The 26,992-nt window shown below is 46.7% G+C and overlaps 1 protein-coding gene across 1 annotated transcript in view; it reads right to left on the reverse strand.

Annotated features, from left to right (window-relative positions):
* The window catches only part of AGPS (alkylglycerone phosphate synthase), a 1,795,747-nt gene that overhangs the window by 1,502,316 nt on the left and 266,439 nt on the right, over positions 1–26,992 (reverse strand). Inside the window, exons 3-5 of the mRNA XM_069616114.1 lie at positions 6,161–6,251; positions 4,539–4,659; positions 4,268–4,342 (exon numbers count right to left, since the gene is read on the reverse strand). Coding sequence (XP_069472215.1) covers positions 4,268–4,342; positions 4,539–4,659; positions 6,161–6,251 — 287 coding nt within the window. The remainder of the gene's footprint in view (positions 1–4,267; positions 4,343–4,538; positions 4,660–6,160; positions 6,252–26,992) is intronic.

Consider the following 26,992-nt stretch of genomic DNA (forward strand, 5'->3'; position numbering starts at 1 on the left):
TCCTGTTTTCTCCCCCCTAGTGTTCCCACCCCCCCTTCTCTCTCCTCTCCCACACCACCAATGGCGTTCTCTGTTTCTCCCATCTTCTCCAACTGTTTCTCTATCGACTATCTTACCCTCCTCACTAAGTCTGGTAGGAAGAAAGTTAAAAAAGGATATCCTTGTCTCCAACCCCAGCCTCACTATCGCTTATACCTAGACTAGCGATTCCTCCAGACAGACCCTCACTAACATCCTCTTTGTCGTTACTTCACCAGACCTATGGACTCTGCATATGGTCTCTACTCTCCTTCCGCTTACTCTCCCATTAAGAGTGGCACTTGGTGGGAGGCCCTCCCGACTTCCTTCCACTCCTCTAAGGTCATCATTAATGTTTACGTTAATGGCACCATCTTGGTTCAAGGCCCTCAGGCCAACCTCCTCCTCTTTGATAGACGCTTCCTGCACCTTATTAATTTCCTTTCCTCTCGCACTGTCCCTACTCTCCCTTCTTCGGCTTTGCTGCCTCCACCCTCCGCCACTACTCTGGCACCATCATCCTCCTCCTCTGCTACCTTGCTCTCTCCTCCTACCACCCCTGCACTCCCTCTGGCTACTTCTATACCTCTGCAGAAAGTACCTCTGACTTGTACCCCTTCCCGGAAGTCTTTCAGGGATGGCAACCTTCTCCACCTCGCCACTCTTAACTCTCGCTCTGCCATCAAACACTCTGACATCTGCCGTCTCCTGGAACCTTGATGTCCTTGGTCTCACCGAGATATGGTTTACGTCCAGCTCTGTCACAAGCTTTGACACCCTCCTTCCTGATGGCTACAAGATCCTCTCCGCTTCCAGACCCAACCGCTCCAGTGGGGGTGTAGTCCTGATCTTCCCAGAGTGGATTCCTGCCTCTATCATTCCTATGTAGGCCTACTCCTCCTTTAAATGCCTGGTCTCTAGGCTCCCTCTCCTGGCCACTATCTACCGGCCACCTGGCCTGATCACCCACTTCCTCCCTCTTGGCCTCTACCCATGAACAACTCCTTCTTGAAAACTTCAACATCCACCTGGATGCTCCCTGTACCACCACAGGTGGGGGGTGTCTCTCCCCCTCTTTCCCCCTGCCCCCCACCCATGAAGCGTGTGTCAGTTGAGGCTTTCGCCGCATCGTTCGAGCGCCCCCCCCTTCTTGCACCTCTGGTTGACTCATACCCTGGCACAGCCCTTTCCATGCTCCACTCCGCCATCTCTGATACTCTCTATGTACTTGCCCCAGTCATGAGAATCCGCGTGAAGCCTAAAATCAAATGCAACTCCTGCTACGACTCGGCCCTTGTCACCCTTAAAAGCAAGTGTAGGGTGGCTGAGAGGATATGGTTGGCATCTTGTACATCCTCCGACAAACTGGCCTGCCGCCTGCTCCAAAGGCAATACAGAAACTCTGTCCTCACTAAAAAGAGCACATATCCAAGCCCACGTTTCTGCGGCATCTAACAAGCTCGGTCGAACTCTTTAAAATCTGCAAGGAGCTGGCCAATCCTGCTGCAGTGTCTATCCCTCCTGTCCCTCTGTTCGACCCTGGCTCCTCATTTAATTTCAACCCAGGGCATCCTGTCCACCCTGTCAACTTCTCCTGCTTCTCCCTCCAGTTCCTACTCTTCCTCTGGGCCCCCTGTGGCCACCCCCCACCTCTCTATGCCTTCTCCCCGGACAAGGTTTCTGGACAAGTCCGATCTATGAAAATCTCATCAAAACAGTTTCTTCTCTGTTCTTCCAAAATCATCAAGGACCACATTGACACCGTCACTCCAGCCCTGGCTGACTTTTGCAACCACTCTTTTGCCTCCGGAACCTTACCCTCTTCCCTGAAGCACTCTCTTGTGCACCTCCTTCTCAAGAAACTCACAGCCGATCCCTTGCTTCCGGCTAACTATCGCCCAATCTCTATCACTCCTTTCCTGGGCAAACTCCTGGAAAGGCTGGCCATCTCCCAGCTTAATCTTCACACTGAATCGGTTGGTTGTTTCCATGACCATCAGTCTGGCTTCAGAGCCGCCAGAAGCAGGGAAACTGCTCTCCTGAATACCTGCTCTCTAACCTTGATTCTAAACTCCTCTGGCCTCATCCTTCTGCCCTTGAAACCGTCAACCATGCCATCCTGCTCAACTGGCTCTGTGATAACATTGGGGGGAGGAGAACAAACAAACAAACACACACACACACACACACACACACACACACACACACACACCTCTCTGCTCCAACTTCCGGTGCTATGCGGATGACACCCAGCTTGCTTTCAGGCCCCCCCCCCCTGCCGCCTCTTCTTCTCTCATGCCGGATTGTCTGTCCAGTGGTGCACTGCTAATGATCTATGCCTGAATGCCAGCAAGACGGAGATCCTCCTCATCGGTACACCCGCACCACTCCTTCCCGCCACTCTTTTTACTTAGGATTTGTAAAGCGCACTAGCAGCCCAAGGGCATCGAGGCACTGTTGCATGAAATCGTCTTAGTTACATTCGGGTTACTTTGCTCTTGGTTACAGTGGGCTTGCAGAGGTAGATGGTATTTATAGTACTTTAAGAACACACCGACGATTACAATTTTTAGACTGTCATACAGTTATATTAAGAATTACAGAATCACAAGGATGAAGCGTGCAGTCTACCTAGGGTGATGGTGCATGAGAACTTGAAGGTTAGGTGCGATTCAATACTCCTCATGTGAGGGGGCAGAGAGTTCCAGTGTGTTGCTGCCAGGACCGGGAAACTGGACCCGCCTGCCCATTCTCCGGTTTGGGAATGGAAATCCTGTTAGTGTAGGCCGATCATGTGGGTGTCTCTGAAATGGGTTTGACTATTCTTTGAGCAAGGTACAGTGGTGCCAGGTTATGGACGCCCTCCCTTGGCCCTCCTCCTGCTCCCACCTGTGAGGCTAAGAACCTCGTGTCATCTTCGACTCCTCACTCTCCTGCTCTCCTCATATTTTTGACATCTCTAAAAAGTCAGACTACCAACTGCCCCTCCTTAGAGGTATTCTTCCTTTCCTCTCCTTCCCCCAGGAGCTTACTGTATCTAGAGTACTGGCTCTCTCTAGGCTGGATAGCCCATTTCTAAATCTGCCTGCTTCTACTCGCTGTCCTCTGCAACTCATCCAGAACAGGACTGTAAGACTTGTCCTTGGCCGCAAGCCCACGGATCGTACCTCTCTAGCACTGAAATCTCTCCATTGGCTCCCAGTGGCTGCAAGGATCAAGTTCAAGACCCTTTGCATTGTCCACAAGGCCTTCTGGAGCCTGGGACCAAAATATCGCCAGTTTTACCTTCTGAAGTATCTTCCTACTCAAGCTCTTCACTCCTCCACCTCCTTGAGGGTCAGTCTTTTTTCCAAGCAACAAGTTGGGGGCAGATCTCTCTTTGGCTGGCGCTTCCCTCTGGTACAGCCTCCCTGCCTCTCTGAAACTTGAGCAGAACCATCTCCGGTTCCGAAAGTAGCTCAAGACTTTCCTCTTTGCTTCTGCATTCTCTCTTCCGCTACCTTGCTGATGATCTGTCTGATAATGCAATGGTTACCTGGCTAACATCAAACACAGGCCCAGGTCCCTGCCCTCACAGTCGCACACCTGCACTGCCTCCTGGCAAACCTGCACTTGGGGCTGTATCTGCAACGCTACAACTCCCCGGCCTGCACTTATCTAATCACTTGTTTTATGCACTGCCACCTGTGGCTGCACTTCATTTTCAATGTTCGATCCTATGTCTGCAACATGCTCCTCCTCCCCTGCCCCTTCTCTTCGCTCTCCCTTGCACTTGCACAATCTGCATGTCACTGGGCCTAGTAAGATCGTTGTCTTGTCCCGCTTGTTCTCCTCCCCTCCCTGCTCGACGGCCTTGAAACACTTGTGTATAAACGCGCTATAAATAAATATATCATACCATATATTTCTTAGTGTGCGGAGGCATGATGCTATATGGCCACTTCCTGTGATGTCACTTGGGACGGGATCAAATGACATCACTTCTTGTGAGGTCACAAGTCTTGTGTCACTTACGCTACGCCTGGCATTTCGGTGAAATGACGTCCCTGGGGAGACGCTTCTAATAGGTCTGCTAAAAAAGCAAAACATTTAATCTGCTTTCCCCTCATCTATGAAACATGACAAAGGTAGGTGGTTATGTAGACGGCTCAAAAATGCACACTGCTATACAATCATGGCCACCGATATGTTGAAATGTGAAAGGACACTTTAAAAAAATGCGTATTGAAACTGGCTATACTAAACTTACTTGGCCATACAACCATATCTGGAATTCGTTTAAACATTCCTTCTCTTAGTTCAAAGATTTCATGCAAACAATGACCTAGAAAAGACAAAACGGTGCATGTTTAAAGCAGGTTCAACCACAAGAAAGCAAGGAGTACATAATTAAATAGGTATACAAGTATATTGACACAAGAAGATTTGACGTTTAATCTGCATCAAATATGTCAACGTCTATCACAATTCTAGCTTGTTAATAATGCATAATTGAAGATTTCCGAATGTGAAAATCTTACCATGAGCTCTGAAAACCCGGTCTTCTGTTTCCAGGGAAAAAGAAATCCCTAAAGCTTTAAGGTCCTGGACAAAGTCTTCATTTATAATGGCTGGAGGTGCATCGCTAATATTTAACGATGCCTGCAAAAAAGAAATTAAAGCAAACTGTATTAGAGCTGATTGTTTTTTGTTAGAGCAAGTTCAGGCATTGATTATGCATCTTTATCAGGTTTGAAGAAAACCTGTGAACACTGGCCCAGTTTTAATTTACACCCCACAGACCATGGTCTGGTTGCCATCCTCGGCAGTCACACAATTCAACTCTACACAGAAAAGTGCTTTAAGTCCACTACAGTGGCACAGTAGACTAATAACGTATGCCGAACTCATTCATCAGCGTGCCTGGATAAGGATCTCAAACACAGCCCTGCACACGTGTGAACAAAAAGAACTAATCTTCGAGTCCCCATTAGAGTGAATGAGGAATGAGAATCGGTGGACTGAACTTCTAACTAAGCAAAACATTAACTGTGCTCTTCAAGTTAGAATTTCAGAAAGGTTGGTCTCAGTCTTAGACTGTCCTAGCACAGTCCTCCATAACACATCCATAGCATATAAAACTTTTTTTATTGCAAGCGATCATAACCAGTACTTCATACTTGCCAACCCTACTGATTTAGGCTTTAGCCTACTGCTTTTTAAGCAGTACTACATATTTGGGTGACAGATCCTACTGCTTTTTACAGTGGCAGGTCATTTATGTGACACTAAGGCAGGCTGCAGGACAGAGCATGCAACACATTAGTCAGTCTGTGTGGTGGGCTGGTGAGTGATTACTTTGAGTGAAGGGCTCAGACCAATCCAGTGTCCAGGCCGGGACGGGACTTAGGTGAACCACTAGTGAAGGCAAGTGGCAGAGTGTACCACCATTACACAGCATCTGCCTATCAGACTGAGGAGGGTATACTTCTGGATGCTGTTCAGTTATTCATCTTGCTCTGCAGGAATACATATGTATTGCCCAGGCTGCTGCTACAGAGCAGTGCCAAACATTGCCTACCAGCTCTGTGTGATTATCTTCTGTGAAGTTAGGTAATTGAATTCAGTATTAATTTACCATTTGCAATTATACATTTGAACCTCTTTCACGTTGTGCTGTTTGATGGATTGTGTATTTTAGAATGCTCCAGTGGTGCCAACAATGCTTTTTTTTGTATGTTTCTATGATGTCATTGTTATGCGAAGTGCTATTTTTGAAACTTGAAAAATCCTACATCTTTTTGGTCAGAGAATGTTAGCAAGTATGGTACTTCTTTTGCACTGGGGAGTTCATACACTCCCCACTTTACACCATAAAGAGGGGAACATAGAATAGTTTTGTCCTACAAGGCATTTTTCTATTCAGATAAATTGATCTGACGTTTGTCTTAAGAACTTGCATTCTGCTACGGAGTGGGCTGTAAACCTAAACAAACAAAAAAGATAAGGACTCCTTTCAATTCAGCCCTGGTCTTTGGCAACTGTACAATGGTGAACTAGGAAGCAGACGAGGGAATATGAACTACGGGTGATCAAAAACACGTGTTGCGTGCAGGAGAGATCGGACAAGCTCATCAAAGAACACGATTCTCAGTTCACTTACTCTAGAGGTAGTTTTGTGTTCCAGGCTCGCACCAAACGTCTTTTCCATCCATTCCCTCAAAGCAGGCAACACCATCCCACTTAGCCTATACCTGAAAGGGAGAAACTGCATTATTTTACATTCTTATATGCGTTCCAAGTCCGCACTGAATGTTTCTTCTGATTTTATAGCTTACTAACAGTGTGTTTAAAAAGCATTACAGATTACAATAATGTACATGTTCTTCAACAGAAATTCGAATGTAAAAACCATGCTTGGTCATGGTAACGGAGGTAACGAAAACCTCTCCTACTACGGCATGAGCTTCCCCTCTACCGCGAAAAGGAGAAATGGCATATAAAGAGGAACACACAACTTGAAGGAGTTTGGCCATCTACCAACCCATTGACTTCCCCTATCCATGATAATCCCTATGGCCATTCCCACCCAAAACACATCCACCTCGGATCTCTTTGAGCTACAAGTCTTACCACCCAACTTTGTGCTCGAAGAGACTGCCAGTGTTTTTTCAAAGCAGTCTTCTGAGAGTGAAGGATTTCATTTGGGATGTAAACCTACTACTAGTGTAATAAAATGTTTTAACCAGGTCTGTATTCAGCCACTATTCATAAGAACTATGCGTGTCCTTCACTGGAGTCCTGTTAAAAAAATAATTAAAAATAAAAACAAACGTATCCGGCATTTTCCAGGCACTGAGATTACATGCACAGGTTCGCATACCTGCTAGCATCAATGCCCATTTATTGCCACTACGGCAGTGCCTTTTCCATTCTTACACAAAAGTCAAAAGTGTTGGCACTGCCAAACAATGCTCGTTACATTTTGATTAGTAAAAGTGTGGGGGGTGGGGGGGGGGGGGGGCATAGCACGTGTTAACACATTCGTGTTGAAAAACTTAAGCCGTGAAAAGGACTGCAATGTTTCTCAAATAAATAAGTTACTCACTGTAGTGACTAACATACTCTTAGTCCATAGTCCCCTTTCCTCCATACTGCATGAGCATCCCTCGTGAGGCGGAACCTTTTTCACCAGAAAAATCTACTTTCCTCTAATTTTAGAGACACGGCCCTGGGAGCATGCGCTGCCCTGACTCTGCCCTCCGGCGCTACACCTCATTCCCCAAAGACGCGTCGACAATAGAATCATCATTGCCTAATGACACCAGATTATTAGTGGGGAGGATGGTGGGATGTATGGAGGAAAGGGGACTATGGACTAAGAGTACGTTAGTCACTACGGGGAGTAACTTCTAATTACTCTTATGTCCCGTCCCCTTTCCTCCATACTGCATGCGTCATTACAACAGAATGTAGCCCCAGGGTGGAGAGGAGACCCTCCTTAAGCAAACAGGTTCCGCAGAACCGGCTGTCCAAAAGCCACATCTGATCTGGAGCCGGCATCCAAACAGTAATGCTTGCAGAAAGCCGAGGGAGAGGCCCATGTGGCCGCCCTGCTAATGACTTGCCAGGGGCCATGGCGCTGAAAGGCGATGGCCGTTGCCTTGGCCCTGACCGCGTAGGCATGCATGTTCGCCGGAAGGGGTCTATGCTGGCCCTCGTACGGTTCCTTAATGGCTGAGACCATCCAGCGGGAGATGGAGGCTTTTGAGGCCCGATAGCCCAGCGATTCCAAAGGTGATAAATAGGGCATCTGATCTTCGGAAGCCCTTGGTCCTGTCCAGGTAGAATTTTAGGGCAGGCCTGACATCCAGGCAGTGCCAGACTCTGAGGCTCGTACTTCGGGTCCGCAAAGAATGTAGGAAAGACAATCTCCTCGTTTAATTGAAAGGCTGATGGCACCTTAGGTAAAAATGCCAGATGGGTCCGCAGGACCACCTTGTCCTTGTGAAAGGTGGTGTACGGCTCATAGGTGACTAGGGCCTGGATCTAGCTGACCCTGCGCGCCGATGTGAGTCCGACTAACGGGGCCGTCTTGATGGTGACCAGCCTGATGTCTGCCGTCGCCATAGGCTCAAAAGGCTTGCGTGCGAAGGCGCCCAAGACCAGATTCAAATCCCAGATAGGGTGTGGCTTCCTGATTGGCGGGTAGAGCCTGGAGAGCCCGGCCAAATGCCTCCCGACGATCGGGTTGGAGGAGGAGGAGGAGAAGACCCCTTCCTCAGAGTTCCTGTAGGCCCCAATAGCTGAGAGGTATGTGTGGCAGGTGTCCGCCTGCACGCCAGTGTTGGTGAGCTGAGAATGACAGCACGTCGTCCAATGAGCAAGCCAGCGGGTCGATGTCCTTGGAGTGAGCCCAGTGGCAGAACCTGGTCTATTTACTCTTATACTGGGCCCTGGTAGCCTTGCTCCTAGCCCCCTGTATGATTTCCAGGTTGGCTTGGGATAGGTTGAGGTGGCTGAGCGGCACCTGCTCAGGAACCACGCTGTGAGGGCCAGCTCCAGGGGGGCAGGGTGGAGGTGCCTGGCCCCCTGCTGTGTCAGAAGGTGTGCTGGGCCTGTCGGGAGGTGGATTGGCGGGACCGCCGAGAGGCTGAGCAGCTCCAAGAACCATGGCCGAGCTGGCCACCACAGAGCTATCAGAATTAGTATGAGCTAGCGAGACTCCTTGAACTTGCAGAGTACTCTGTGAATCAGTGGAGTGGGTGGGAAGGCGTATGCTGACATGTCTTTCCATTGGATCCATAAGGCATTGCCCAGGGAGCATAGGCCCTGTCCTGCCAGGAGGCGAACTGGGAGCACTTCTTGTTGTGCCTGGTGGCAAAGAGATCTACCTGGTGGAAGCCGCAACAATGGAAGATCTCCCATGCAACTAGGTCGTTCAGCTGACACTCGCAGTTATACGCTCCCAACCTGCTGAGCCTGTCCGCTTCCAGGTTGGATTCCCCCAGAAGGTGTACTGCCATGAGGTAGATGTCGTTCTCCAAGGCCCATTCCCACATGATGATCGCCAGTCTGCACAGGGAAGAGGACCTGCCCCCACCCCCCCCCCCTCGCTTGTTCATGTAGTACATACTGGTCGAGTTGTCTGTCTGGATGAGGACCACTCTTCCCTTGATATGTGGGAGGAAGGCTCTGAGCGCTAACCAGATGGCATCCAGTTCCAGCCAATTGATGTGGTATTCTTGTTCTTGCCGGATCCACGTGCCATGGACTGATAGGTCCTCTGGGGTGGCTCCCCAGACCTCTAGGGAGGAGTCTGTGATAATCACCTGAGGGACGGGGGGCCGGAAGGGCATGCCTGTCCGCAGGTTGCAGTCCCTGGACCACCATGTGAGGTCTGGTTGGAGAGCGAGATGGAGATCCTGATCATTTCGGCCTGAGAGCCCCTCTCCTGGATCCATGATGCTGCGAAGTGTAGCTAAATCCTCCTCATCATGAGTCTTGTGTGGGGGACAGCCAACAGTACCGCTGCAGATGCTGGTACCACCAAGCCGAAGTAGAGCTCTGGCTGAGGAAGTGGGACATGGCCCTCCTGATGGCCGAGATCTTGTCCTCCGAGGAGAAGACCCTTTCGGAGCGCGTGTCCCAGATGAGGCCCAGGAAGGTCAACGACTGTATGGGTTGCAGTTGCGACTTCTTGAGATTGAGTGAAAAGCCCAGGTCGTGTAGCGTGTTCATCAGTGCATGGGAGGAGTGGTGAACTGCTTCCTGAGATCTAGCCCTGATGAGCCAGTCGTCTAGGTAGGGGTATATATGGAGGCCCTGAGCTCGGAGGAGGGCTGCCACCACATTCATAAGTCTGATAAAGACCGTGGGGGCCGAGTTGAGGCCAAAAGGGAGGACATTGTACTGAAAATGACATCCCATGATCCTGAACCGGAGGAAAGACCGATGGGGTTGCCAGATCGGGACGTGCAGATAGGCGATCCAGGGAGCACATCCAGTCTCCCCCCTGCATAGTGTCTCCGCAATAAAAGCTGGTGTCATCATCTTGAACCTCTGGAGAGGTAAGGAGAGGTTGAGAGTGGAAAGGTCCAGTACAACTCTCAGGCCAGCCTGGTTCTTTTTCTGAATGGCGAAGATCCTGGAGTAGAAGCCCGATCCCCGCTGGGAGGCTGGGACTTCCTCTACGACCTTGCTCAGGACGAGCGACCGGATCTCTGCCAAAAGAGTTGCTGTACCAACTTGCGGAAGAGGGGGAGAGGAGGGAGGAGAGGCAGGAATAGGTAGTTGGTACCCTGAGGCTACTACTGACAGGATCCAGGGGTCCGCGAAGTTCTGTCGCCGGAAGTGTGCGTGAAGAGCAAGCCTGCCCCCCACTGGCGACACGAATACCCGAGTGGGTCTGTCATGACTTTTTACCACCGGAGGAGGGGGACTGGAAAAAGCCCTTGACCCCACACTTTTTGATGCTTGCCCCGACTAGGGGTCGGCGAGCGTTCCGGCTGCCTAGACTTCCGTTCCTGGAAGCTGTGGAAGTCTCCAGATGAGCGACCCTTATCCGAGCGTTGCTGAGACTAGTGGTACGCTTTGGGCGTGGCCTTTGTCAGAATGGATAAAGACTTAGCCGTCTGAGAGCTATTCTTCTTCTTATCCAGCTCTTTGTCTGTGCTGGAGTGAAAGAGGCCACTGCCCTCGAAAGGCAGATCTAGAATCTGTTCCTGGACATCCAGGTTGAACTTGGTTGCCCGGAGCCAAGCCATCCTTCTCATGTACGTGGCAATACAGATGGCACGTCCAGAGGTGTCAATGTGTGCCAGCGTGGACTCCATGATATCCTGCGCCACAAGCTTGGCCTTGGCTAGCCCCGCCTTGAAATGTGATTGGCTGCGGGTGGGGAGTTCCGGGAGGAAGTCAGCAATTTCCGGCCATAATCTCTGGTTAGCGACTGCGAGCATAGCATCTGCGTTGGCCTGTCGCAGGTGCAAGGAAGCGTTGGAATACAGCTTCTTACCGTATGCCTCCAAGGTTTTCTCCTCCTTGCGTAACAGCGCCGTCGATGAAGAAGACAAGGACGGCTGAGGTTTGGAGTACAGTGATGCTGCAGCGATCCCCGAGGAGTGTGGCTGAGGATGGGAGGATGGATCCCCCTTCATCTGCCTGTACTTGGCATCCAGGCTGTGGTTGACTGGCTGGACAGAGTGTGGTTTCAGCCAACTCTTCTTGGCGAGGGAGAGTACATCAGTTTGCAGTGGAATTCCCGTTCTGCAGAAGGGCGCCTCGTGAGATCCTCAGCTGGCTGTTCGACCTGGGGCTGAGGGAGGCCCGGCTATTCTGCCAGGCCCGAGATACATTTGTGGCAGACTCTGGCCGATGGTGTGTCAGGATCCTCCTCCTCATTAGTATCCTGAGGGTCTGGGGGATCCTGTGGAGGAGGAGGAGGATGATCATACAGAGCCGGAGGCTGGGGCACGGGGACCACTGCCGGAGGAAGAGGCGGAGGCTGGTATGGAACCGGATTTGGAGTAGGCTGAGCAGCCAGAGGAGGCGGCTGCACCAGGGCCAGAGGTGTCAGTCGAGAAGTCTGTGGTGCCGTTAGCATAGCAGTAAGGACTTCCCTGACTGTGTCCTTGATGATAGCCCCCATATCTGGCGACTTCATGAGGCTGAGGAACCTCTCAAAAATACAGTCCCCGCTGGCCGAAGAGGAGGAGGAGGAGGGCACTGAGGGGGTTACTAGAGGCAACTGCAGCCGCTGCCGACCCTGTACATACAGACGCAAAGGAAAACAGCCATGCGCATAAGAAGGGTAGGCCGTAGGCCACGTACAAGGTTGATGCCAGTCCCACCTCGATACTCGTTCTTCGCCATAGTCCTTCGGAGGCGTCAAATGGGTGTCCCTTTCTGGCACATCAGCCATTTTCTTGAGGTGCCTACCACGTGGCTGCGATGTGTTGCTCGGCTCGCTTGGGCCAGCCTCTGCCAAGTCTCTTGTGTGAGGCGCGCGACTTGCCCTGCTCCTCAGGCAAGTGCTCGGTAGGTGTATCAACCTCAACCTGGTGGTCTTTAGAGCTGCGTTCAGGAGACCCCTCGGACGTACTGCTGGTAACGGGGCATAGCTCCTCGGCCATGATGCTGGTACAAGGGCAGATCCCCTCGGGCACAAGCCCGGTAATAGAGCCTAGCGGACCCTCAACCCTAGCACCAGGAAGATCTGAGGACCTCTCAGCCAGATAGCTGCGACAGCCTCAGTGCGCAAGTTGGTAAAAGGACCTGACCGGTCCCTCCCGCGTAGGAGAGTCCCTGGGAAGGAGTCTGCCTTGCGAGGTGCAGATGAAAATATAGGCCCTACCTCTGGCCTGGAACGTCTCAAAACTCTTGAGGTCCTCAGAAGGAGACCGCTGAAAGAGCTCCCTCCACCTGGCTAGTCTGGTCTTCAGGGCTTTCGAGGACAGCGAGCCGCATGCCGAACAGGCTTGTCAACCGTGGTCTGGGGCAAGGCAACGTAGGCAGAGGACGTGGGGGTCTGAAGTTGGAAAAGGCCCGTTGCAGGATGGGCACCTGCTGAACCCTGTCGAAGTCGACATGCGCCGGGGAGGAACTGCGGCGTCTGAGGACCATGTACCTATTGAACAAAAAGACAAAAGACGATATAGAGGAAGAATATGCGTGTGATATTACATGTCCGAAGCCAAACCCAGGAGCGCTGTTGAATTTGGCCGTTCCCGTCGGTGCGGAAAAGGGGACTGAGGTGTGGTGCCGGAGGGCGGAGTCAGGTCAGCACATGATCTCAGAGCCGTGCCACCGCGGGCCTCTAAATTTAGAGGAAGTATATTTTTCTGGTGAAAAAGGTTCCGTCTGCCGTCCCTCGCGAGGGTCACCCATGCAGTATGGAGGAAAGGGGATGTAAGAGTATTGGAGTTGTCCGTTCCTATTAAACAGATTATTTTTAGGTCACTTCAAAGCATGCCACTGTCTTTCAGGCTCGGTAATAGGGACAGTCTTGCCACATATTGACTTTAACTGGTGGTGAGAGAAGAGTGGCCAGATGAGTCTTCACACTGGTGGTGTCCTATCCTTCTGCTAGGGGTCCAGTGGTCCCGGTCCACTCTGATGCGAGTTAAAGTTATGCGTCTGGCCTGCAAAACCTAGATACACTACGATATGTATCCGTTTTCCAGTTCAAGCAGAAACCTGCAATGTGGGAGCCTCTCAGGGCTCTTAACAGCCAGGCATTTGCAGGAAACCCAAGTGGAAGCATGTGCACTCTCCAACGATGGTAGCATTTCAGGTCTGGCTCCACTCAGATGAATTCCCGGGAACGGGCTACTTTCTTGAGGCCCAATGTGGTGCATGATCATAGTAGGGTGGATGGCAGGAACCTTAATGGGACTGAAGTTAGATTATGGACCACAGGCTGAATATCAATACAGGGGTTACATTACGTAATGTGGCTACTAGAGTGCGATTTTTACTCATCATGGGAAACAAACATTGGCTTCTGTGGTTCAGGTTTGAGTCCTATTTGTTGTAGGACGTGTACAAGGATCCGTACAACCCACTTATATTACCGAAAAAAAGGTATGTTCTCCCAACAAAATATATAAGGAGTAAAAACATTACTAACAAAAAAATAGAAAGTAACAGAAAATAGGAGCCTGCTCCCCAGGCCACCCCACAGTTCCAGGGTTATGTTCAAATCAGCTGTACCAGCAGCGCAGTGTCACAGGAAGTAGATTTGAAATGATTATTCCTGGCTCTGAAAAGTAACTTAAAAGGTAGAAAGTAATCTTTAATTTGCATGAATTATTAGGTGTAAAGTAGCCATAAACTACAAAAATACATCGTTTGGAAGCTAAAATATGTACTCGTCTAACATATTACCCCATTTGTAATACTTCAATTCCTAATAAATCCCTTTGCTCGAAACTTAAAATAAATATGGGGATAAACGACCAAGGTTAGGAAACTAGCCTATGTGGACTGCTGTGCTGATTGCGGATAGGTAAGCTAGTGGGTGCCTGTGGGGAGGTGTGAGGGTTCAAGAGAGACAGTGCCCTTCTATCCCAAGTACAGGTTTCCACAATTCTACAAAGGAGAACCCTTGTCACATGTGCAGGGTAAATAAATCATGACTTCATTGTCTGGATTCGAGATGACAAGCAGGAACTTTGTTCAATGCAATATTTGTTAATTCTGTAGCCAACACATGCTTCAACCCTCCTGGGCATTTTGGTGTGAAACAGCAGCTCATGCTGAAAGGCTTCCTTTGGCAGGCCTAACTCAGCCCCCTTAAGATAACGGGTCCTAATTTCCATTAGGGAAATATTACAGGCAGGGGATACCCTCCAGTCAATAATGGTATTTGCCCAGATTGAATGGACCAGCCATCACACTTCACACCCAACCAGAACATCTACTATCCTCGATACTTCTTCATCTGATCGTCATCAAGATTACTTCAAGCCTCTTACAGGGATAATTGAAACCTCATCGACCAATCTAATAATGCCATGGAGTAATCACCTTGAATAAGACCCAGGAGGGACGAAACACGTTTTGGCTGCAGAATTAAAACATTTTGCATTGAACAAACAGTGTCTGCTGGTCATCTAGAAAAGTCAAAATATGGGGAACCTTGAGTGTACTGCGCAATAACCTATTTCTATATCCAATGCACTCTACAATTAGGATCAGGCTAAACGGTAGCTGTTGACAATGGACGCCCTAATCCAAAACCTGAAATAGATACCCCAACCTCGTACATATGGCCCACCTCCCCCAACGGTCTTGAAATGCCTCGTCATCACTGCCAACCTTGCATAAAAACTGTGTTTCTAGAGGAAAGCCTATCAGTTTCAAGATCAACCCTGTAGTCACAGGAGCCTGGTTTCAAATTGGACTTCTCAAAATGATATTCCCATTCATACATGAGGCAGACCTGTCTATGCACACTACCAATATGAACATCGACTCAGGCAATGCCCTCCATTTATATCTCTGACCAAACTAAACAAACTAACTACCTTCAATAGGTCTAACAATGCACCGAACAGTGCCAAACTGATCACAAGGGCATGAAATATAAATACTGAGCCTAAAGACCTTTATTGGAACGGTCAGAGCAGAACTAATTTGGAAATTGTTCTCGATTCACTTGAAGGAGCGCTTTGTGGACTGAACATGTAAACGTTCCAACGTGTGTGCATTTTCTTCGTTTCCCTGCAGCACTGCAAGCTCTGCTCTTGCTGCTCCCCCTGCTTCCTGGAGGAGGCGGGGACTTCTGCGAACATGTGACGCATCACGTGACTGTTACCGGCCACAAATTGCCGGCCCAACCGCCCGAGCGGCGTGTTCTTGCCGTCACTTGAAGGAGCGCTTTGTGGACTGAACGTGTAAACGTTCCAACGTGCGTGCATTTTCTTCGTTTCCCTGCAGCACTGCGAGCTCTGCTCTTGCTGCTCCCCCTGCTTCCTGGAGGAGGCGGGGACTTCTGCGCACATGTGACGCATCACGTGACTGTTACCGGCCACAAATTGCCGCCCCAACCACCCTTGCGGCGTTAAGCCCTGGAGGCAGTAAGGGCTGGAGCAGCTGTTTAGCTTTTTGGTTGTGACTTGTCCTGCTGCCGTGTGAGTACATCTGACTAAGGTCATACTCTCCGCCATCAACTCAATTTCAAATTGTAACTAGGGTATGGGGGGAGAGTCAGACTCTGGCCGCTCCTCAAGCTGTCAGGCGTTCCTTACCCTATTACTGAGAGCTTTTTAGGATCATTGCTGCTTGTCTGCCCTTTTTAAACAGATTTATCAGTACACATACCTGCTCCCTTATCCAGCCTTGACTTTTAACCCTATTCTTTGAAAGAGACCCAGATCTACTGCATTCTAGTATAGTGTTTCAAACTGTTCTTGTGGCGTTATTGTATGCATTTTTGCTAATCTTTGGGTTTAGTGCATTTTATACATTGCATGGCATCTTACTATAAGAGTGTACTTTGCCCTACTTCCAAAGACGTCTAAACTTATTAAGCGCTTTTTATTGCATGGTAATTCTTGTAGCGCTTTTCAATCAGCGTTTCGAAGTGCATTTCTATTCTCATTACTTTCACCTGCGCAGTCTATAGTGGTACTAGCTGCCTATTATACACTCCAAGAAGTAGCCAAACTAGAAGGCTACTTATGTCTCGCATGCTGTATACGCTAAAAACAGACATGCCAGAGGTAGCCGCAGCAACTCACACAAGTAACACTTCGGGTGATGTGTTGATTAGTAAAGCTACCTCTGAGACTGTGGCATCAAAGGTAATGCTCACAACTCCAGTAAATGGTAATAACTTCAAATTGAGTGAGGAAAAAAAAAAATAAAGAGTTCCTCGCGAATTTCCAAGAAATCTATCACTCTAACTCCTGTTGTTAAAACACCCTCCCTAAATCAAGACATTAGGCATTTCTATGACAAAATAAATGATCCTGCAGTAAGGATCCATGCTCAAGGCCCATTGGAAAGTGCGCTGCCGGCAACGAACAAACAGCCACGCGATTCTAACAACATCCCATCTCCAGGCCTAATTGAACCAATCCCTAATGCGATAATTTCTGATCAAACCCTACTCACCCTTCCTCAAACTCCTATTAAAATTTTTCAGGTTAATCAAATGGTAACTGTAGTTGAGGAAGACAACCTGGACGACTCGGTCGCACTTGTTAGTGCCACATTTCAAACACAGTCTATTATCGAGCCTGGAACAATTTTGCAGCCCCAAACCTCCCACCCATCAGTAGGTGATACAGCTTGTGTGGATGTGTTTGAGATTATTGACGTTAATGCTAAAGAATCTGTAACAATCAATACACCCTCGCGCCAGTGTAATATTGACCTAGAAAGTTCGAGACTGTCTGTCATCACGGACTACAATCTTCCTGGCTCTATGGACTCTACAAGGCATGCAATTGAAGAGTCCTTCACACAACCAACCCCGAGACGCTGCTTGTCAGCATAAAACCCCTAGTGACTCATCTGTAAATCCGGCCCTCTTACAGATTATTTTAGGGGCCGTGAACACAACAATATTAAGTATTTTCAAACTCTTTGAAGAGTTTGATTGAAAAATAGCGCTCCAAACAACTAAAATTGATCAAATTGGGGAGTGGATGCAACGATGCTCGCAAAAACCATCCTCCACCTCGACCTTAAACCTTATCATGCAGAGACTTACCACTTTAGAAAATTTGAGCACCTTGAGCCTGTTGGCCACAGCCCCTCTCATGTCTACCACTCTGCAGGGTTCGTCAGGTCCGGAATTCGAATACACGGTGCGCTAGAACCGTGTTAACAGTGGTTCCAACACTTGAAAAAATAATTCGTCCAGTGGAGTCCATAGATGCCATAACCATCCAAAAAAATGATTCATGGATTAGCGTTGATTCCCCTCAGTCTTTTCCACGCACTAATGTCACTAAAATCAGTAATACCAATGAAGGTCAGTCTCTTTCTCAGAAAAACAAGAGAAAAACCACAATCTCAAAACGGTCTAAATTGACAACCAAAGTAACAACAATGCGTAAGTTCGCTAAAGAACCTAATCAAAATCTACAGGTCACATTTCCACCAACCAGTTTGGTGATTGGCGCCTTAGCGCCTATAGCGCATCCCCTCAAGGCTTGGGAGGTGTTATAGATCTTGTTACCCCCTTAGCGGTAACGGTTGCCTCCGAGGTCGCATCCAGTTCTGTCTCGCAAGTCCCCCAGGGTGAATGAACTGGTGGACCTTTTTGAACGCAAGGCTTCTTCAACCTTGCCCCCTAAGTCTTTTTATTCAAGGCAGCACGACTCACTCCATCCCGACCTGTACTGATAGGGGCTGTTCTGGTCCTCAAATACTTCCTATACCATCTGCTGGCTTTGAAGATCGCCTATCCGCCCTGAAAACGGCGGTAGATGCCTATCTTGGCAAAAGACTGTCTGAGGCACTCCCAGAGCTAAATCGAGCAGCTGAAATTCTAACCGTTCCTAGCTTATCCAATTCTGTCAAAGCTCAAGAGGAGTGTCACCATCATGATCTGTCTCTGGCCCGCCCAAGTAACGCCCAAGGATCAAGGGCCCAATTTAATCCTTCTTTCTCTTGCTCAAACATGAGAGATCCGAATGAGAATCCTGGTATGAAGTCCAAAATTCAAGCTCATAACCAAAAAGACATCAAAACACTGCGTTTTAATTCTTTCCACACCTTAATCTTAAAATGTCGTGAGGGCCCCTTTCCGAAATATGATTTGTGTCGCTCTAGTGTTTTGAACATCTTTGGAGACATTCAGTCCCTGGAGGACTTGTCCTCCAGTGATTTTGACCAGATTGAATTTATTTGCGAAAATAATCTATCAATTGTAAGATTATGGATTAAATCGGGACTGGTCCGGAGCGCTCTATGGAAATCAAAAATGGACTTATTCAATCTGGGCTTTTTGCTTGCGTTAGACCCTGCCCGTCCACCGATACAAGAAAACAGTTCAAAATGAAATACCAGTACAGGTTCCGACCACAGAATGCTCTTGCACCTTTTGCACGGAGGTTAACTGTCCACAGACCAGACTGACATCAAAAAATATGTTATAACCAACAATAGTTGAGAAGAGAGAAATTATCTCTGGCTAGCTGGAATACTAGAGGGCACTCACATCTACAGTGGTCTGCGAATGCTCAATTAAACAGTTACGATATTATAGCCCTGCAAGAGACGTGGCTGGTATCTGCCCCCACTTGGGATGATCATATTAATTTTTCTCTCCCGGCAGTGTCTTCCAATACAGGTAGACCAACAGCGGGCTAATTGGTGGCCGTTAAATCTAGCAAAAATTTCCAAATTGGGAAATGGCTGTCGCCGAATAGATTCATCCAGGTGGTCAAAATCACTCATGGACCGCAAGTATTTGCTCTCAAACCTTTATCGTAATCCCTCAGGCATTACTGATGATGCTTTTTATCATGCCTTCTCATCAGTTTTTGAAACTATTGCCCTACAATCGATTTCTGGCATAATGGTGGTGGGAGACCTACATTTTGTATGTTTGCCTGCCCCTAATAAGGGGTTATGCAATACAAGTCTGAGATGGAGCACCTTTATCAAAGATCTCAATCTGAAAGTGATGAATGGTTCAATTATGGGTGACATCCCGCCGCAAAACACGTAGGAAAGGGGAAACTCTAGTTCCATCATAGACTACATCTATGCAAGTGAAAGCATATATGCTAACGCCACTAAGTTCGAAATCATAAAACAAATACATAGTGATCATCACATATTGTCTCTGCAATGGTTAACTCCCTGTCAGACAGTCTCCACTACTAAATATTGGTGTAAACAATCGCTGATACTTAACAATGGTAAGAATCGTTTTCATTGGTCCCCAGTTTTGCTGCAATCATTAAACAGTTATTTTACGACACCAAAGCACAAATTCTCCATCATCTTATGTTGAGGTACTTGACACGTTCAGAAATGGTGAATTTTTACACATTAGATCTTCTCGCTCCCATACTCACGGCTTTGATTTAGCTTTACACCATCGCAAAGCTCAATTAAGAAAAGAGATGCGTTACTCCCGCATCCTGCCGCTAAAATAACAGTTCCAAGCAATCAAAACAGCGAAATGCTCATATCGCAATTGGACGTGTGCTAGAAAAGCGCGTTTATTTCAAGTTGACAGTGAGAATTTCCTGTCTGCTTGCTCTTCGAAAAACTCAGCACAGGTGTGGCAATTATTGAACAAGTGCAATACCTCTTCCCAACTGCAATCCCAAATAAATGGTGTTGCAGAAACGCAATGGGTAGAACATTTTACCCACCTATACGCTGACCATAATATGTCCAAATATTAATATATACAGAGATCTTCTGCTATTTGGTCCCTGGAATGCTCGATGGAATCTTTGAGGGATTTCATTAATAAGTCATCCTCCTCACGAGCGGCTGGGCCGGATGGTTTTACGAATCATATGCTTAAACAGAACCCAGAAGAATGGGCTACTATCTTGTTTAATTCCTTTCATCACATCTTATCCACTAAGATAATTCCAAAATCTTGGGAGTACTTCTCTTATAGTTCCCATCTACAAGAAAGGTGACCGTAAAGACCCAAAATGCTATCGCCCCATTGCCCTCCTAGACGCGCCGGGAAATTTTTTTTCGCGACTGGTGTTGAAGGAATTTAACCAATGGACTGCCCAAACAAATCTGCGCAGACCGGCTTCGTGGCAGGTCTGGGCACTTCGGTAAATTTAATAACTCTTCATGCCATTAAACATCAGGCACAGTCAGTTAAACAGCCCATGTATTTTGCATTTGTTGACCTACACTTGGCCTTTGATTCAGTTTCTAGACCCTGACTGATGGATAAATTGTTAGAGGCTGGGTGTCCGTCAACTTTAAGTGACCGCATTACACTCGAACACCTCCATCCGGGTAAGATTGAACTTTGAGGAGCTTCTATCATCGGACGTCCTTACCTACCAGGGGCTGAAGCAGGGGTGCATTCTCGCCTCGACGTTGTTCAATTTTTTCATTAATGATGTTAGAAGTGCACTTGAAGTACGTGCAGATGCACCAAAATTGAATAACATCGAGGTGAAAGCGTTATGGTACGCAGATGATTTAATACTAATATCTAAAACTCCCATTGGCCTGCAAAATCTTTTAACAGCATTATGTCAATATTTTCGAGTTAATGAGCTGGTAGTGAATGACAAGAAAACCCAAATCGTAGTCTACACTCCGAAAGGTAAGCGCAGTCATCGCATGACCTGGAAAATAGAGCACATAAGTTTGGAGGTGGTTCCCAATTATACATACTTGGGTATCCTATTTGACGGATCGTCAAACGCTCATTCCCAGTTAATGATAATTGAAGTTAAAATTCTCGCAGCAATCCGCCAGACTCGTCTAATCATGCATAAATTTGGGAAATTCTCCATTAAACCTGCTCTGATCTTCTGGATTCAGAATGTCATCCCTACCATCTTATATGGTCTAGAGACATACAGTGCAAGTGATCCAGTATTCCTACATGCTTTGGAAGTAAAAATTTTGGCGTGCTATTCTAAATCTGCCACAATGCATTCCAGGCCCGATCATTCGATATGAAGTAGGTTTGACTTCACTTTTGGCAATGTATAACTGGCGCTTATGCAGCTTGTTTAGAAAATGTCTATTATCTGTTCTTGATAAATCAACTTTAGCCACAGTTGCCAGTTATCTGATGTCTTCCTCTCATCTGTTTCCGAAAACATGGTCTAAAAACATCCTTACCATACTACTAAATGCAGACATTTCTATTGAAACCCTTGTCACCTATCCTGATAGAGCTAAGAAAAAACTCTACATGATGGATTGGATTGACACTAGAGATCTGTGTTTGAAGTATAAAGATTTTGATCCAGCTGTTTTCTCAGCAAAGTGTTAGAGACATGGGGCCTCATTACGACCCAGGTGGTAAGTTACCGCCTTGGTCATACCCTTACCACCATGGCATAAACTACGTTTACGCCATGGTGGTTGGCGGATTTACTGCCCCATTCCAAGGTGAGTGGGGCGGTAAATCCCCATTTCCCATTTTACCCTTCCCCATTCCCATGTTTGCCCCATAGGGCATAATGGGAATGGGGAAAGGCGCTAATTATGCCACCGTGAATTACGGTGGCGTAATTAGGACCAAGGAGGTCCCTTTGCAGCATGGGTTTTAACGCCTGCAAAAAGCAGGCGTTAAAATCACCATCCCGCAAAGGGACCTTGGAATAAGGCGTTAAGGGTCGGCGCAGTTTACGGCGCCGTAAACCCCTTAACGCCTGGGTCCTAATGAGGGCCATGGCCTTCTATTTATGCAAATCTCCTTCTCCTGCTGTTAGGAATGCTTTGTTACGCATGCGTTTTAATGTATGTCCTACCCGTGAAATTCAAGCGCGTAGGAAAGAAATCCCGCGGGAATCTTCAGGATGTCGTTTTTGCAATAATGCAACAACTATTGAAACTTTGGAGCATGTTATTGTGGACTGTCCTGAACTTATGAACTTAAGACAAAGTCACTTTAGTAAACATTTGCCTTACTTTAGCCAGATGAGACATTAGCATAGATGGCTTGCTATTTCCACTACCACCTATATGAGCATAAGACTGGCCACAATTAACTTTCTGCGAGCCTTAAATCTACTAAAATAGTTCGATTCCTAACGATATCTGCTATATGGAACAGTGATTGTCATACCTGTTCATTGCTTATCAATCGTTTAATAATGCAAAACCCAAATGTAAGTATTAGCCTTAGAAGTGATGGTGTGACATTTGGGGTGATTTGTAGGGTTTTATGATTGCATGTTTTATAATTCACTGTGTTTTATATGTAAACCTTTTGATAAATTGCTGTTTTAAATTGAAAAAAGTTGATTAAATTCAACTAAATTCATTAAATAAAAAAAATTGGAAATTCCATTCATCAGGCTAGAAATGTGTAAAAAACGGCCTCCTCCTAAAAGGTCCAGCCACTTACCACATGGGCCCCCTGTGACCTATGCGGAGAGTAGCAGAAGGGGCCAGTCCCTTGAGTGTGGAGACATATCTCAAGAGTGAGACCGGGAGGAATGATGCGGCTTGCTGCCCGACAATGGTTCAAGGCGGGACTAGGCAGACCATGGCGCCAGCTGTAGCAGAAATATTGCTTGTGGGAGAAAAAAACTTTAGTGGAAAAGTAGCAAAGGTGAAATGAAAAAGACAAAATGCTGCTGTGATAGCAGGCTCCATATGCAAACATTTAGCATAGATTGAATGTATTCTATTTTTGAATGTCTCACCTTGAATATTCCAGTTCATAGCTCTGTGACGCAACTGTCTGGAAATAAAATGGCTTGCAACCTAAAGAGCCTGAAGATCACCCCTCCCCATTAACTGGACAACCACCTTTGATGCCATAGAGGCCACAGAGTTACACCATTCAGTGCCATTTAGTTATTTCACTTATTCAAGGAAATGGTTTTACCAGAGCCAGACAGCAACTAGAAGAAAAAGCTAGGTACACCCTGCATCAAGCTAAACATATGCCATCAAAGTATCAGCTTAAGTTAATCGAAAAGTACCAAAGGTGATGTTCATGTGCATTTAGTCCATCCTTCTTAAGGAAGGCTCATTAGGATCGTGCACCCTCCCATGAATTAAATTGTTATCATGGTTCACCCCACATCCATGCCATCAGCACACTATCCATAAAGGTTTTTCTTAAACTGTGTTTAAGATTTTACCTGCCCTGGACTCTAGATCCCTCTTCGTTAAGCCCTTGTGTGCTTTTGACTAGCCTTGTTCCTAGGTTTGATTTGGAGCGGTTTTATTGGTGGATAAGTCTTCACATATTTATGCATTTTCATCTACATTTACATTGATTTGGCTCAAATCTCAGGTAAAGGTAAACAAATGTAAAAAAGTAGTAAGGGGGTTAGAAAAATAAAAAAGCTAAGTTGTCTCGGAAGGATAGCTCAGGGGCAACGTGCTCGCCTTAGAAGCAAGACGACACGGAGCACCACAGGTGAGATCCACGGGTCCGCACTTAGAAACCTCTGGTTATTAAGCACATTATAAACAACCTATCAAATCATATCATACAGGGAAATTGCCCCCGTTTTATTTAGGAAACATTTTTTGTCCTTTCCACTCACTCACGTTTTTGTATTTCATGCTATGCTGGTTTCATATGCAAGTGTGGAACAGATATGATGCCTCAAAGGCCAGCAGCCAGTGTGCTTTAATAAAACCTCAAACTCAAAAACCCCATTAAACACACTTGCTTCCAAGTACCTCGGATGAGGCAACAACAGTCTTATAAACATTGCCATTCCCACGCCCTGACCACAAATAGCATCCCTACAAACGCCTCAGTGCCCCAACCCACTCCCACCTTCTTCAGAAAAACGCTTAAAATCTATCCACATTTGTAACAAGGTCAGTATCAAGAGGGGACGGGAGGATAGCTCAGGGGCAAAGTGCTTTCCTTGGAATCAAGACGACACAGAGCACCGATCCCCGGGTCTGCGCTTAGAAACCTCTGGGTATTAAGCGCCTTCTAAATAACCTATCATATCTCAGTCCGATCAAGTCCTACCATGAAGGTGGACAGTGACAGTTGAGAGTGCCCAATTCCCCCCCCCCCTTCTGTCGATCGGTTTCTGTGCAGACTACCAAATGCTCATGCCATGCCTCGGAAAGTTGCTCGCCAGCCAAAAGTGGGCAGGGTTTAGCCCCCTACTCATTACTTTTCACTACACACACATTCCAGGTGAAGAACCAGCTCCCAACCGAGTCCCGTGACGATAACACCGGTGCAACGCACTCGCCTTGGAAGCAAGGCGACACGGAGCAGCACAGGTTCAAGACCCGGGTCCGCGCTTAGAAACCTCTGGGTATTAAGCGTCTTATCAATTACACACACAGGGCCAGATTGGCTAGGGAGAGTTCTCCAATCCTGCCACAGAAAGGGGAATGTAAGTAGGGAGCATGGTTTAAGATCAAGAGACCTGCAGGAGGAAGGAAGGTGCAGTGGAGTATGGAGGAGATTTGTTGAATGGGTGAGTTTTTACCAAAGGAGTTAAAGTGGTTCTGCAGAGTCAGTGTGCACCGTTGTATAGCAAGTGAGTGGACAAGACAGAGTAAGGAGTGATTGTGAAGCAAATGTGCCAGAGTCAAAGGAGGGTGTTTGGAGGAAAAAGTAGGCGTGCAGAAGAGGGAGGAGTAGGAGGAGCGGCGCGGGAGCGGGCGGAGAAGTAGAAGCCGCGCGGTAGAGGGCGGAGAAGGAGAAGCGGCGGGGAAGAGGGCGGAGGAGGAGAAGCCGCACGGGAGAGGGCGGAGGAGGAGAAGCCGCACGGGAGAGGGAGTCGTAGAATAATGCCATCTGTGACACATTACACACATTTAAAGCTGCAACTCTGAAAAGTAACCTGCAACACACTTAATCCGGGATTCAGTTTGTAGTGCGTGTGTGCACATATTACTTAGAAAAAGAAAAAGAAATAGAATTAATTTAATTATATACAAGCCAACATAAATTGTCTTCCATTGATACCTTAATGTTCTTCTGTCTTGAGGGGCCACACCAAGGTGTGGATGGTGAACGTGGGCCAAATGTTACAAATGTACTTTCTTTCATGACTGCAACCTTAATGCAGTTTAGGCATTCACTCTAGGTTAGTGGGATGATGAGGAGAGAACAGAGGTAGGGTACACCCCATATAAGTGCCCATGGTTCCACAGTCCAATTCTCTGTCAAGTGAAAATAATTATGGCATAGAAGGTGACTAGGTAAAGTCTTGTACCCACTGTTTGTCAGAGACTAGCTTTATCTAGTTATGGCAACTTCCAAGTCATGGGGCCAACCCCTTACCCATGGTTGTGCAAGGAGACACTTCAGTATGTGCATGTGACTGAAACATGAAGGGCTCACCTAGAGAAGGGACTTATCAAGATGTCGAAGCATTTGGGTGTCATATACAGGGATTGAAAGAATGTGTGCTCAGGAAGAAGGTGAAGTATGGATATCACATCAGGAAAATACAGCACATGTGCAAGTGGTCACAGCAAAAGAACATTTTGAAACCCCTACTAGACCGAGCCAGGAGAATTAGCCAGGTTAGAGCAATACACATTAGGGTTTCCACGTGTTTAATGAAAACAAGCAAAATTGATATTCTTCTATTTTTTCTATGTAACCAGTGCCACCCACTCTTTAGTAGTGAACAAAATGAGTGCTCAAATGGGCATCACTCATCCTTAACATTTCATTATAGGCCTTGTACGTACGTTTTTTTCTTTATAAACAGAAACTCCTTTACAGCCACAATGAGTCCTAAGGACTGGCAATGAGCTTCACGTGACAGTAGAAAATCAATATAAACTAAGATACTCCAGAAGCAGGGTATGTCACAACATTCCCCTGACAGATAGAATTACGCTTTGATAGAAGTTTTCAAGCTCCACTACAATGATGCACGTACGTCCCCATGACAAAGTTCATGAAACACACTCCAAATGCGACAAACATGAAGGTCAAACAAAGCAACAGGAGTACGAAAAGCACATCTCCCAAGTGTATATATGCCTTTGCTAGGCAATCTGGAAATGCAAAAATTCAGAAAGGCATACAAAAATAGATGCACATCTGAAAAAGTGGATTTGAGATGGATGTGGGACCGAGATTTTTTTTTGTTTTTTTTATTGTTATCGTTTTGGTTTATTTTTTAAACCTTTACAAAACGAAATTAACATTTTTCATCTAAATTACAAAATTGCAGATTAAAACATATATAATCCATAATTCAGCTAAACCTTTACAAAATGAAACATACATATTTAATCGAATTTACAAAATTACACGTTAAAACAAAAAAACGATCCATAATTTATCTTTAAAATTCTATAAATCTTTAGGCTAATTATCTCGACAGTGAGCTAAAACCATCATTTTCTTTGGGGATGTAAAGTTCAGTTTTTCATAAATTTGGTAATACAAGTCAAAACCTAACTTACAGAACATCTTCAGTCAGTATCGTCGTAGTAGCAGCAATTGAAAACAAACATTATGTTAGATTGCAAATGTTTCTTAGAAAAGCAGTGACTCTTATCTTTAAGGCATCTGTATTACACCGTGTTGCATCTGAAACCACAACAGCTCTCTGTTGACACAATGTAAATAATCAACAAATTGCTCAAAGTATGATACGTTGGTTCAGTAAGGCTGGGCAGGTTAGTAACAAATGCTGTACTGTCTCTTCCGTCCCTTCCTTTGTACAGAATCGACACCATCCCCATTTTTCATCAGACTGTTTCCACCTTATAAGAATATAATTGGTTTTTAAACCATCAAATCTGAATCTTATAAAAACATTTCGTAATTCACGGGAAGGATATTTCTCCAGATAGACTTCAAGTGTGGGATAACATTTCCAAAACTAATACATTTGATTCGATG

This window comes from Ambystoma mexicanum, chromosome 9 (genome assembly GCF_040938575.1).
Source record: "Ambystoma mexicanum isolate Mex_15411 chromosome 9, UKY_AmexF1_1, whole genome shotgun sequence".
NCBI classification, from domain to species: Eukaryota; Metazoa; Chordata; class Amphibia; order Caudata; family Ambystomatidae; genus Ambystoma; species Ambystoma mexicanum.